Raw genomic sequence first — 13,730 nt, forward strand, 5'->3', positions numbered from 1 at the left:
GGCAGAGCTGTCTCCTGTATCCCAGTCAGATTCCATCTCTGCTGTGCAATCTCCTGCACATGGGATGCAGCTGGGCAAGGGAAGAAGGGTCATGGGGGTATTTGGGTAGGTAATACACCTTGAAGCATGCAGTTACTGCACAGGTAAGTAATTTTTTCTTTCTGAGTAGTCATCTGTATAAGATTCCTGAAAAGAGGCTGTCACTGTTTATCATTGTGGTATTTTATCAAAATACAGGAAGGTTTGCCATTGGTGTGATGCTGAAAGGTATGATTGCTTCAGAGGAGCAGTCACTGTAGAAAACATGTTTTAACTATAGTTAAAATTGATAAAAGATTTTTTTCCAGAGTTTAAATGTTATCACAATAAAGGTTGAATACTTCATGTAATTAAATGGAGGAAAGCAGCAGCAAAGGTCAGCATGAGCCTGTCATGTTTTAGAGTTCAGAGCCAAACAGTTGGAAGAACATGCTGGTGTGTCAAAAGGTTCACTTCCATTTTATCTACTAGTATGAGACAGCAGCTTATTTTTTTTTTTTAAGTCATTCAAATACTAATCAGTCACAAATCAATGAGCTAGAAACAAAATCATTCTTTAAGAGTGTTTTGAGACTACGCTGCACTAATGGATGTGCTACCTGACTAACCTGCTGCTCCTGCCAGTCATTTGTGTGGTTTTGTCAGGTGGTTACACACATCATGACACTGTTAGAAGAGTGAAATTGCAGATCTTTTAAATTGGTTTGACTGAGACAGAAAGGAGAAACTTATATTCAGGCTTTTCTTACTGGGTGGGTTATTCATGTTAAAGTTCACCATTTCTAGGCAATTCATTCTAAGCCTGGATTTTTAACTTGTAACCCTCTATCATATATGTAAAAGTTTGTGTTGTTTCAGGAAAAGTAATTATATATGAATAGATTTTTTTTTAATGCAGGTAATGTGTCACTGTATTTTTGGTATCACCAAAAATGATGAATGCAGTTGTTCTTCCTCCTGTCCCTCAAGCATTCACCTGTCTCAATCAAGCACTACATAGTGTCATGTTCAATAGTGTTGAATTCACCTCTGAAATGTTTGCCTGGAATGAGGAGTAGATATGCCTGTGTGTTAGAATGTTTTATCCTGCATTCTTATTTTAAAGGAGTTTCCAGTTTAAATGCTGCTGTTAAAATGCACAATTCCCACTTCTGTTGACACAGAAAACTACACATTCACATGATTGTTCATGAATGATATATCAAGGAGTAAAATTCATGATTACTCTGTAATGCAGATAGGCAAATAAATATTTCCTATATCTGAAATGGTTTCTATTCCTTGCACAACTTTTCATAACCTTGTTATTCATCTTTTTGATGAGACTTCATTTATGCTTATTATAACCATAAAGTGTATTTGGAAGATGGTATCAGTGTTCCTAAAAGATTCTGAAAATATGAAAAAATGTTAAGCAGCTCCTATTTTTGAAATATAGATCTCTCCATTTGTTTTTTTAGAAAACAGCAATTACTTGCCCTGTGAATGCATCTTGCAATGTAACCATCAGCAGAAAACTGCTCTGCTTGCAAAGCCTAACAGCTCCTGCTGCCTGTGCTGGTGGCTGAGTACCAGCCTTGCTCTTTGCCAGGGCACTGGTGCCACAGGTCCTGCACTAGTCTGATACAAGGCTCAGCATCTCTGCTTGAACACTCTCAATGAAAGTGGCAGTTTCAAGACTGTCAGAAATGGTTTTCATACAAGTATCTTTGGGGATGTGGTCCTAGAAAGCAGGAATCAAGGAATAAGTCAGATTCATTTGTTAAACTCCAGTGACTAATTTTTTCATTATGAACATTGCAAGGACAATTTTTTTTCCAAGTCAGTCTTCTTTTTCCTTATTCTTTATATTTTCAGTGTAAGTGGAAAATTACAATCCTAAATACAAAAGGCCAGAAGCCAAAGGGGACAAAGAGGAAAATGTCAACAAATAAAAGCATTTTTGACTCTTCCACTGCTACTGAGATGGCTAAAAAGTCATATATTAACTTCAGTGTGCATTAATATCTCATTGGAACCCTGTGATCTAAACCAATCTGCAAGACAAGGAATGCAGAAATCTTCCATCCAGCTGCTCCCTTGTGGTGGATTTGTTAAGCAGCTGTGGTCCAGGGCATTCATGTATGTACAGCCTGCTTTGAAGCCTTCTGTAAAGCTGCTTCTGCAGAGGCAGGAGAGACACATTTATTTTCCTTGCAAGATTCAAGTTAGGAGAGTCTCCTTTATAAACAGCAATACCATTATTTTGCATATATATTTTTTTTAAGTTATGCTGCTTGTAGAAACCAATAAAACATTTTTTGAGGAGCAGTAAGTTTTTTTCAGTGGTCTGAACATATGAGGCACATCTGAACTCACAGCTGTGAAGATGCTCTTAATCAAGGAATAAGTTTTTAGGGAGTCTTAATACTTGAATGTCTGAGATTCAGACAGCCCAGATGAATCCTTCATATTTCCTAGCTGGCTTTGGGTGTAAAACTTCCTTTAAGACTTAACAGAACAGTGGAAGACTCTGTTGGGTCAGTGTTTGCTTTTCTCCCTCTTAACCTGGAAATGCCAATTCCAAAGTGCAGTCAGTGCTCTGTTTCCCTTCTCACCGCTCCTGCTGCTGAATGTGTGACCCAATGGGCAATTCTGAGTGCCTGCTACCTTCCTGCCACTTCTGGCTTCTCTGCCTCTTCAGAGCTGCTTACTAATCCTTCTTTTCCAACAATCCTTGCTTCTCTGTGCTGTGTAATCTGACAGGACTGTGGTGCAGCCGCACCAGACAAGCTCTCTTGCTTTGAGGTCCTGCTTTGCTGCTTTCTCCTTCTCTTTACTGCGATCTTCCTCTTACTCCTGCGTCCCTTCATCATTCTTTCCTTTGTGTGAAGATTATTTGCCTGCAATTTGCACCTTGGGAGGGAGAAACACATTTTGGTTGGCTTAAAACTTGGTTGGTTAAAAGGCTGTACTTCCAAACAAGTGGTCTTCACCTCATCTCCCGTCATTTTCCAGGACAATCTGCGTAAAAAGGATGATCGGATTGAAGAGTTGGAAGAGGCACTCAGAGAAAGTGTTCAGATAACTGCAGAGCGAGAAATGGTGCTAGCACAAGAGGAGTCAGCCAGGATCAATGCTGAGAAACAGGTCTGCAATCTTGTAAAGTCACTGGTAGCCCTCCTAGGAAAGTAACCAGACAGTAAAGTACTAATTTCCCTGCTTTCCTGCCTGAAACACAGCTGGCTTTCTTTGATCCTGTGTGTCTGTTCCACTGTTAGGTAACAGAACTCATAAATTCTGCAAAGCCTTCATAGTAAGTTGTCTTTCATAGGTAAGGTTTTCTACAAATTAAAATCAAAATATAAGGTATCCTGAGCTTTTGAAATTGGTTTAAGTAGTAACTCTTCTGATCTCTCTTGCCTGTGAAAGCTGCCTTCCTGTGTGTAAGGTATACTTAGATTTACTGTCTTGTTCATTGAATTTATTTGAAAGACAATGGTTTCTATTAGCCTGGTTGATGTTTATGGACCATAGTCTCCTTACACTTGCAAGACAACTGGTGAAAAACACAAATCCCTTGGCTTGAGCCAAGCATGCACACAGAAAATACACACTTGTGTGCTGAAGTCACAAGCAGAAACTTTCATGTATTACTTGATTTTGTGCCACTGATACTCTGAAGAATCATGGACATGCCTAATTTTAGCTCAGGTAAGTAATCATCAAGAAAGCATACCCTAAGTTATGAATCAATCCATGAGAATTTGATAAAGCTTGTGAAGCAGTAGGTGAAACTGGCACTCTTAATTTTGTGAGCCTCTTCAGTGTTTTTCACTGTTCCTTAGGACAGTAACTAGCAAACATGGGCCTTTGGTTAAGTTGCATTTCAATGGAGGAATTTCCTTGTCTTTATTATTTACTTGACAGCACTTCTGACCAAATGCACCTTAAGAAACATTTTAAGAGGTTTTTCTTATCCTATATTCTTCTATCACAGGTTTTAATGAAAAGAAGTAGAAATCCAAGTTTTCCTGGAGATAGCAATTGTTTCTCTATGAGCTAGAGTCGAGCTCAGCTGTTTGCTGATGGATGTATTGAGGATAATTCTGTATTGTAGGATCACAGACAGTGGGATGGAACTCACCTTCAAGAATGCATTCTTTCCAAACTTCTTGTAGCCTTTGAAAAAATGCATGAAATAGAAATGTTAACTGGGTAGTGGTTGCTACTTTGAAGATTAGATCTTGAAAGGAAAATATATCTCACAAAGCATTGGGTTCCATGATGAGGCACTGAAGTAAAAAAACTGGTGTGTGATTTGATGCCTAGGATGTTAAAATGTTTTAATTGATTTGTTATAAGACAAAGTGACCATTTTTATATTCTTTGAGCACCCAGAAGCTGGTCCTCAAAGAATATAAAATATATAATTATAAAAATATATTATATACATATAAATATAAAAAATAGATTGTTGGAATTGGGTGTAAGATCTTAAAAATTAGGCAAGGCAGGGAAATGCACAGTCAGAAGATGAATAAACCATCAGGGTCAAGAGAGAGATTGAGAAGAGAGGAAGACAGCCAAGACAAGTAAGATTTGTGGGTAACAGCATTAAAAAGAAATTAATTTGGATGTAGCAGTGTATGCAGAAGTGAGGAGGAGGAAGGAGAAGGGAATGAGAGCAGCCATGTTGGAAGAAAAAAAGTTGACACCGATGGCAGCAGTGGCTTGCTGTAACAGAACTAAACTGCCACCTCAGACCAGTCATGGTTTTTAAAACATGAGCAACAAATCAGCAGGGCAGAAAAGGATCTGCAGACTCTTTTTCTGGTCAGCCCTGAGAATCCTGCTGTGCCCCACTTTGTCCAGCAGGATTTTGTTCTGGTGTCAGTTAAATGCAGTCTGGTGTATTTAGAGTGGTGGGAAGTAGCTGTTTTTCCAAGGGGCAGAGGAGACTTCCCTTCAAATGTTTTTCAGTCCATATTTCTTCAATTACTTTTAAAGAATGCCCTCTTTGTTTTATCGTGTCCTGTGGAAATTCTTTGTAGAATTTTGAAAGACAAACACAGGTAATATTAGAATTTTAAAATGCAAGACTCCATGTTCCATATTCTATCAGTGGCAAATCCATTGACTTTTTACAAACCATATAATAGGTTATTAATATTCTTAAACCAAGTGTGAGTGATCTGTGTGATTTTTGACATGTTGATGTTGTTCAAACTGACTTTAATTTGCTTTTAATTGCATGCTTTTTCTTTCCTCTCTTGTTTATCTTGTTTCTACCATTCTGCCACTTCACTGCCTGTCTGAAGCTTTTTAATGAATCAGTGCATGAGGTCAACCATTTTGGCTTTAGGTGGTTCAAGGTATGAGGACATCTCATCTGTGTGTGCCTCTGCCCCAATATTCTGTGTTGTTACTGTAGCCCTGTCTTGTGTAATCCTGCCCTCCATCATCTCATGATGGGTGTTGTTGTGCTGTTTTATAGTTTCAGATTTGAATTACAGTGTCCACGAAGCCACCCTGGATTTCATGGTTCTCATATATCCCTTACAGATTGAAATGTTGCTCTCTTTAATGCAGTGTTTGAAAATATCCTGTCAGTGTGTATCAACTGTGACAGTGGGTACTCTGTTAATACACAATCTGTGGATGCAGGACATCTCCTGATGGCTAAAAGCTTTCTGTTTATGTCACCATTTCAGACCTGTTCTTTCTTTCACCTTTCTCAAAAATAAAATCAGGCATTCCCTGTTGGAAGCAGTGCCCCCATTGAATTGGGCACAGTTTTAATATCCCCACTGATCTGTATAGCAGGAACCCTGCCATGCAGAGAGCAGATGAGGCACTCTTGCATAGATGGGAAGGCCTGAAGAACTTTCAAGCCTTTCTTTCTAATAATAGTCACCTTGTTGTGATGGTGCACCTGCTGAATCCTCTGTGGAGATACTGTTGTGAATTCCTCACAGCTCTGGGGTTATTTGGTCCTGTGCCTGTGCCTGCTGGTTCAGCCCTCTGTGTGGAAGGCAGAAGGTGCATGCAGACTTCTTTGTTAGTACTCCCATAAGGCTGAAGGCAGGGAGTCTCAGATAAACACTTCTATCATAAAGGTTTCATGGTAAATGTAGATTCAGACACTATTTCTGCATTTACCAAATCTGAGTTTATTTTAGAAAAGCTGTCATTGTGTTCCTCAGGGGAGAAAAATAGAATTGCACAGAAGTTTTTCCCTGCTCAGAAATACAGCAGTAGTTTTGCTCCCTTAGAAAAACTGTTGGAGGTTTTATTTGAAAAGAGGCCCTGTGTTGTTCACAAACCTTTCACTGTCCTGGTGCATCTTACCACCCCTTCTCCTGCAGCAGGAAGCAGCAGGTGATCCTTTGTATGAATTGAGTCCTCATCAGCACCATTCCCAGGACAATGCTGGAAATGTGCTTTGATCTTCATGAGAGAGTGGGACCCTTTTTGTGAAATAAAGTGAAACACAGATTTAAATTCTCTGACTCGGTGTTGATCAGTAATTATTGACAGGTTCTTGTCTCAAGGAGCACAGTAGTAGCATTACTGGCATTTCTAGCCTTCCTTATTGGAGGGCACAGTTCACAAATGTTTTCACAAATACTTCATATTTTTCCTTGCTCACTTTCATCCCCAATCTTGAGTGCACATCCCAGCTGTTTCCCCAGCTGAGGTCATTCTGGGGCTGTGTTGTGAAATGGAGCAGTGGCCTGGAGCAGTTCATGGTAACATCTGTCTTATTTTTTGAAGGGATTTTTTCATGTGAAGCACTTCCACTGCCCTCATTCATGAATCCCCATGCACAACTTGAGGTACACCTGAGGAAGTGCTGACCTGTGTGGGCAAGACTGAGAAGTGAAGGCAGGAGTTGCTTAGTATTATTACTAAAAATATTTCTACCAGAAACTTATTGCAGCCTTTACAATGGGCTCCTGTTTCTTTGAGTGAGATGCCTGACCACAACATACATTTCTCTAGCTTATTTTGTTTCCTTCAAATTTGAAAAGCAGAAGATTTTAGAAATTTAAATAACATTCCTGCTGATAGTAGTGCAGCTCTGTTCTCTCATGAATATCAACTCCTGCTTAAATGCACTCTCTGTATAGTATCAGCTAACATTTAACTCCTTACCCTAAAATATGATGGCAAATGAGGACATAAAATAATGGCCATTACCTCATCAGTCCTTCCTTCCTTAAGTAGCTGCTTAAACTGAAATTTTTGAGTTAGCAGGCTGATCTTGACACCTTCCATCAACTTTTTTTGAAGTTATGCTTCACAGTGGGACATTTTAAATGAGGTTAAGTATGTCAACCTATAAATAGCTTTGTCTTTATTCATACACTGTATCTTTTTATCCTACATAGGGCAGATTTGTCTATTTTCCTTTTTTGATGGAAAATACAAAAGATTGAATATTGTAAAAGTAATGTATTGTTTAAATGTATTTTCTTACACTCATTCCTTTCTCCCACTGTCTCTATAAATTATTTCAGCAGGATTTAATATTATTTCAGGTACACATCATGTGTAAAATGTTGGTGACAAGACTCCTGAAATTCTATATCACATATGCCTACTTCAAAATTGTTACCTGTTTGTTAAGGAAAAATAAAGGTGAAATAGGTTATTAACTCAACCAGAACCTCCTTCACAGTTCTCTCCCATTTCCCTATTGTAAATACAAGGTCTGCAAGGGTTTGAATGTAGAGTAGAGCCTCCAAGAGCCTTTTGTCTAATCTGTAAGTAACTGTGCTGAAATTCTCACCAAGTTTTGAATTGTACCTGTCATTTGCCCTTCTGTCAGAACACCATTCTGGTTTTAACTTTCTAGCAAATACTATTTAGACTACAATTCATTGTAAGAATAGAATAGAAAGTACATTTACAACAGATTTATCATATATTGGATGCATTCCTATTAAATACCTTCTAAAAATGCAAGGTAAGTTAAGACATATCTTTTTTGCTGAGCATTTTGTTACTGAAATAGTTCTGAAATATTTTCTCACATATGTTGAGAAATAATTGGAATTATTTCACAGCACAAATTCTGACACACTAAGTTACTTTCTGCAGGTCCCTGTAAATGAAAAAATACCAAGTGGAATTTCTCAGGAACTAATTATCTGTAGATGTTTTCTGAGCACCACAGAAATGTCAGAGTCCTGATTGCTCTGTAATACATGCTGGACAGCTTGCTTTAATGCTTTTTAACTCTTCTTCTGTATCTGTATCCTAGTGAGAAATTTGATAAACTTAGAGATAGAGGATCAAGGCAGTAATCCAAGGTATGGCTTGGGGGTAAAGGTGCTGGAGGCTTTTTTAAAGATTTTTCTTGGGAGTTTACATTTCTTTGGCTGAACTTCCCTTGCATATCTGCTGAAAAGCTCTTTTCTGTAAAACTCTGCCAAGATCAATTTGGCTTTTGAGTGTGTGTTTATATGTACACGTGCAAAGTAATTTGAGTACTTAGTTCATATTAAGTAAAATTCTGTGCTAAAATTTTATATTTTACTTTGTTTTACTGATAAAAAATTTAAGAGCTTTTTAAGTTTGTGTCAGCCCAAAGTATAATCTTACCATTGTTTTCCAAGAGATTTACTTTATTCCTTTGTCTGATTGTTCTGCTTTGGTTGGAGAAAGCATTTTGGGTAACTGAAGTTCACTGGGCCCTGTCAGTGAATATGTTTGCAGTAATTTTTAGGAGCACTGCATCTCCCTAATGTTACTTCTTTTCCCTGGATATTTAAATGGATTACATAACCTTTTCCTTTAAAAATACACAGATTTGTACTGAGTCACACTCCCTGCAAGGGAGAGGTAATTTGGTGTGTAATTCCCTCTGCATTCAGTAATGTACCTTTTAAGAGGTGGAAGAGTGGAATTTTTTCTGTCTTAGTTGTGTTCAGCTGTGCTGAGCTGGGGGCTTGGGAGGGTTTTTTTATCTCCAGATGGGAAAAATGAATGGAGAGAGAAATGAATAGGAAATCATGCCTAGCAACTTTGAGGCAGAGATCTTTTCTAACATTATAGGAAAAAAAAACCAACTTCAAAATCTTTTAGAATCATGGAACTGTTTAGGTTGGAAAAGACCTCTAAGATGATTGAGTCCAGCCATTAACCTGATACTGCCAAGCCCACCACTAAACCATGTCCCTAAGCAACACATCTACCTGTCTTTTAAATTCCTCCAGGGATGATGACTTTGTTTTTATTTAATTTGTTGCTCTCCTTTAAGGTTGCAAAGCAGTCAGAATTTGATGACTTTCAGGAGAACTGGGGACACTGAAAGCATAATTAACCTTTGTGCAAAATAAACATTGAGCATTTCTCCATGTAACTCACCTTTTCATATAATGGAATGAGAAATACTCATGGAAAATGTTATATAGAAATTTGGTGCAAGTGCTAATTTTAAGATCATTTTATCTGTATTTTTATCCCTTTTTATTGTTTTATGGGTAAATACTGATTTCATGTTATGCCTTTCACTAAGTCAGGTATCCCAGACAAAGCTCTATCTTGGCATCCCTCTGCCTGTTACATTATTTTCTTAAGCATCTACTTCAAGGCAGCATTTTATTTGTTGTGGCTCAAGAGAAAATCAAATTCTTGCAGAATTGGTTACATTAATGCTTGCTTGCAATTGTGAGGAGCCACACAAATACTTGTCTTAATATTTGTTTAAGCTAGTCCTGTGCTTTCTTCATTTTAAATTCCTTTCCAGCTGCATTCTCTGTGATCTTAAATGTAAGTGTGATACAATAATATGTAGGTTAAAGCATTAGAAAAACTCATTAGACTTAAGCAATAGATTCATATATGTTCTTTTTCTGACATTATTGATTTTTCCTCTAAATCCATTAAGTGCAAGAAAATAAATTTTCCTTTCCATAGCATTCTCCTATATAGAAAAACACAGAAGCCTGACAAGCTTGAGGCTCATTAAATTGAGGATGCCTCTTCATTTGAAGTATTTCCTTCTCACACAAAAACTTTCTGACTTCCCTGTACTGCTGTTTCCCATTGGATTCCTTCAAACCCTTCACTGAATTTCAGCCTGAATTCAGTTGGCTCCAAATAGTGGAAGTTCTTTTTATTTATTGTAATTAGGTTCTGCTACTTGCTTTCTGTTAACTACAGTGCTAAAGATCTGCTTCCACAAGTTTGTAGAGGTGGAAACTTTGCTGAGTTTGCCAATGAGACTGTGCTTCTTCAGCCTTCACATGGCACTGCATGTGCTTTCATTAATTTATGTTCATGATCCTTAATGTCTTTTGGGAAAAGAGTGTTAAAGTTGTATATGGAATCATCAGCATAACGTTTTTCACTGCTTGTAGTGAGTTAATACATCATACCAGAATTTTTCTCTTTGGAAAATCAATCTGTGGTGTATGAATTGACAGTCTTTGCTGTGCTGTGTAGCACAGCATTAAATATTTACTTGGAACATTATTCAGTTAGGTCTAAACTGTCTGCCATAATGACATATCCTAGTTAATCTGAAATTGTCTAAAATGCAGCAAAATGGAAATCAGCATGGTCTGCAGAAAGCTGGTAAAAACCTGCTGAAACCCTTGGGCAGTCTCACTTCTACCTTAGCAGCAGTAGATGCAACCTAAGAAAGGGCAATTTATTTTGAAGATGGCCATGTTTAGAGTTGTGGCTGGAGTCTCATGATTTAATCATAGATCTAGAGAATTTTGTTTGGATGTGATAAATTGTGCCAAATGAGCACAACGTGTGCAGTGCTGCACAGGATGTGCTTCACGTGCTGCATTCTAGGGTCTCTGTACAGATTTTTAAAAGGTGATCAAAATCCAAGTTTTTTCAAGTTAGATTATTGTTCCTAGTGATTGCTGTTGTATTCCCAAGGGTTGGGAATTGGTGAAAGATGAATACAAGACAGTTTCCTGAGACTATAGATCCATGTAAAGTAGAATAGGACAGCTTCCTTTGGTATGGTTATGTGGATTAAAAAACATGAGAATGTTTCATTGGATAATGGTTTTGCTTGAGGAAAGTGTGGAAATAGAATTGTAACTTGTTACACTCTTCAGATACCAGTGACTGAAACAGATTTTTTTTCCTCAGTAGAAATAAGTTCTGTTTTCCCTTACTTTTATTCAAGGCCTGACTCAAATATTTTGTTTGTGTTAAGCAGAGGCAATTATTGTTTTCTTCTCAAGAGCTCTTGTCCCAGCAGTAAGCTGTTGCTTATTTGTGTAGGTTGTAGCCCTCATTTAGGAGATGAAACTGTCAAAGCTACCTCCAAACATCCTAACAGGACACAGCTGTGACTTACTGAGTTCTGAAGGCTTAGGAGTTTTCTCTTTTCCAAACATCTGTGAATCCTGATTCCTCTTTCTTCATACAAAAACTCAGTGCTCTGAGAGTATGAGTGAAAAAAACTTGATGAACCCTCAAGTAACAAAACCCTTGACAGAGACTTCTTTGTTGATGTTTGTGTGGCTTCTGCAGGAGGAACATGGGAATGTTTGATGTCTGGTCAATCTCATTAGTGCTCTTCCTTGCCTAGAGCCATCAGTGGAGACAGCAAGGAGCAATAACAGAGCATTAACTCCTTTTTATTATCAGATGCTCTTTTTATAATGAAGTTTTTGTTGGGAGACCAGCTCATGGAAATAAGAGACATCAGCTGTCTAAATATCTCAGTTTCACGGTGATAAGAAAAATTGCATTCATCTGCAATGTCCTGCAGATTTTCAGACCATGGGCTTTTGTTCTCTTTATCTTGCTCCTCTCCTTTTTCCCATTTAATAAGGTAAGAACAGAACACTGCCACCAGTTCTGTTAAGCCACCAAGACACTATTTTATCAGGGATGCTGAATGTACAAAATCCAAACAACCAAAAAAACAAAGGCACAAAGACTTAAGAAAGCCACACAGTAATGTAAAGAAAGACAAAGTTCATCCCTAAAATTACTGCTGTATATTACAGATGATCAGAAGATCCTGCCTTTCTCTGGAGAACTGATAATCCACCAGCCATTTTCACAGCTTCAACACTCCCCTCTTTACCTCAAACAGAATTCCTTTTCCATGTGCAGTGTGCCACAGTCCTCTAATGCTGTGCAAAGCTGACTTTGGCAAAAGGATGCTGCAAGTCTGGCACCCCCTTTGAGATGCAGGTAGAAGTGATAGAAACATCTTAATTACTGCATCCTGTGCACTGGTGCTGAATAAGAGGGGCTTGAATCGAAGCCAGAGCTCCAGCCTGAGTGGTGGGACAGAGCCATCCTGCTTTACACCCCTCTGCTGACAGTGAGGCAGAGCTTTCTGCTGTTCTGTGGTTGAGGGCTGTCCTTACCTTACAAATCAGACATTACAGTATCATTTTACTGAGGGGCAGGAAGAGCTTTCTTGTTATTGAAAATTGAAATTCTTGTTTACTGATTTCTCTCCTTTTCCTCTGATACTTTTAGCTCTAAAGAAGCTGTACCTAACAGTTTTCCCAATATCTATAGGAATTTGAAGTTCCCTTAATTCAGAATAGCCAAGAGTTTAGTTAAGTGTCTTGGATATAATCTTTAAGAGTACCTTAAAGCCACCCTACTGCTTTAACGAAAATGGGGCTATGATGAAACCATAACTCATTTCCCTCTTATTTTGTGTAAAGGTTTATTAGCTTGTGATTTAAGCAAACCATCTGGTCCTGCTGGCAATCCAAGTTATGTCAGACTCGGTGCTTTCTCCCTGTAATATGTTACTGGAGGCAGTTAAATTACATGCCTAAGTCCCAAGTCTGGCCTGTGCTTTTTCCATGTCTTAACATCTGTTCTAGGAATTTTTTTCTGGGACCCAAACAAGTTTACACGGAGCCAGATCTCTTGTCTTTGTCTTTCTTTTCATGTCTATTTCTTTTCCTTCTCTGCAGTCTAATCAGTTCAACTGGGTAAAAGATAATGCAGAAATTTGCAGTCTCTTTATGATTTCAGCAATGTACATAGTGAGATAAAAAATACTTTAAAAACTCAAGAGCTGTAGATAAATAGGAGACTGTCATCTGAGAGTGGCACTTTGAGAAATGTTAATTACTTTTTCAGTCCTTCTGATATTCTTTTTACTGACTTTTAACTGCAAGACTTTTTGTTTTGCTTGCCTAATTAATTTTGGGTTAAACTACAGATTCTTATTGCATTTTGTCTTGCAATGCTAATTTCTTGTTTATACAAAACAGGTCTATGTTTAGAAAATAAATAATTTTAAATATACTTGTTAGCCTGCTGAGATGGTTTTGGAAAGATCTCTAGTGATTGATTTATACACAGATCATGGAAAATTACTTATGTTGGTATTTGTACTTCTGTGCTCAAAAGTGCCATCATTTTGTATTCTGCCTGGAACTTTTGAGACACAATAATGAATACAAACAGCTGTCCCATGGCCTGTATGTATATTGAAAGAACTAGAATTTCTTTCCTTCAATCAGAAGCATAAAAACAACTCTATGTAATTAAACACTGAATTGTGTTTCCTAGGTTTGACCTAAAATACTGTATCCACAGCTTAGGAGTAGGGATCTTAGTGTAACAGTCAGGTACCTTTGTCATGCCCTTTGAGGCTTTTAATTTCAGACTGGTAATGTTGAGGGAGGGGATTCTCCCCTCTCCTTAGCTCTGGAGAAACCCCACCTGCAGCATCCAGCACAGGAAGGACA

The 13,730-nt window shown here is 38.0% G+C and overlaps 1 protein-coding gene across 10 annotated transcripts in view; it reads left to right on the forward strand.

Annotated features, from left to right (window-relative positions):
• ERC1 (ELKS/RAB6-interacting/CAST family member 1) overlaps positions 1–13,730 on the forward strand; it is a 274,434-nt gene that overhangs the window by 160,108 nt on the left and 100,596 nt on the right. For 7 of the 10 annotated variants that reach the window (XM_084206748.1, XM_084206752.1, XM_084206751.1 and 4 more), the window contains one exon: positions 3,037–3,168. The exons of the other annotated variants lie outside the window; for them this stretch is intronic. In XM_084206748.1, the coding sequence (XP_084062874.1) occupies positions 3,037–3,168 (132 nt within the window). The remainder of the gene's footprint in view (positions 1–3,036; positions 3,169–13,730) is intronic. 10 annotated transcript variants of the gene reach the window in all.

The sequence above is a fragment of the Fringilla coelebs genome (assembly GCF_963513975.1).
Source record: "Fringilla coelebs genome assembly, chromosome: 5".
Lineage (NCBI taxonomy): Eukaryota > Metazoa > Chordata > Aves > Passeriformes > Fringillidae > Fringilla > Fringilla coelebs.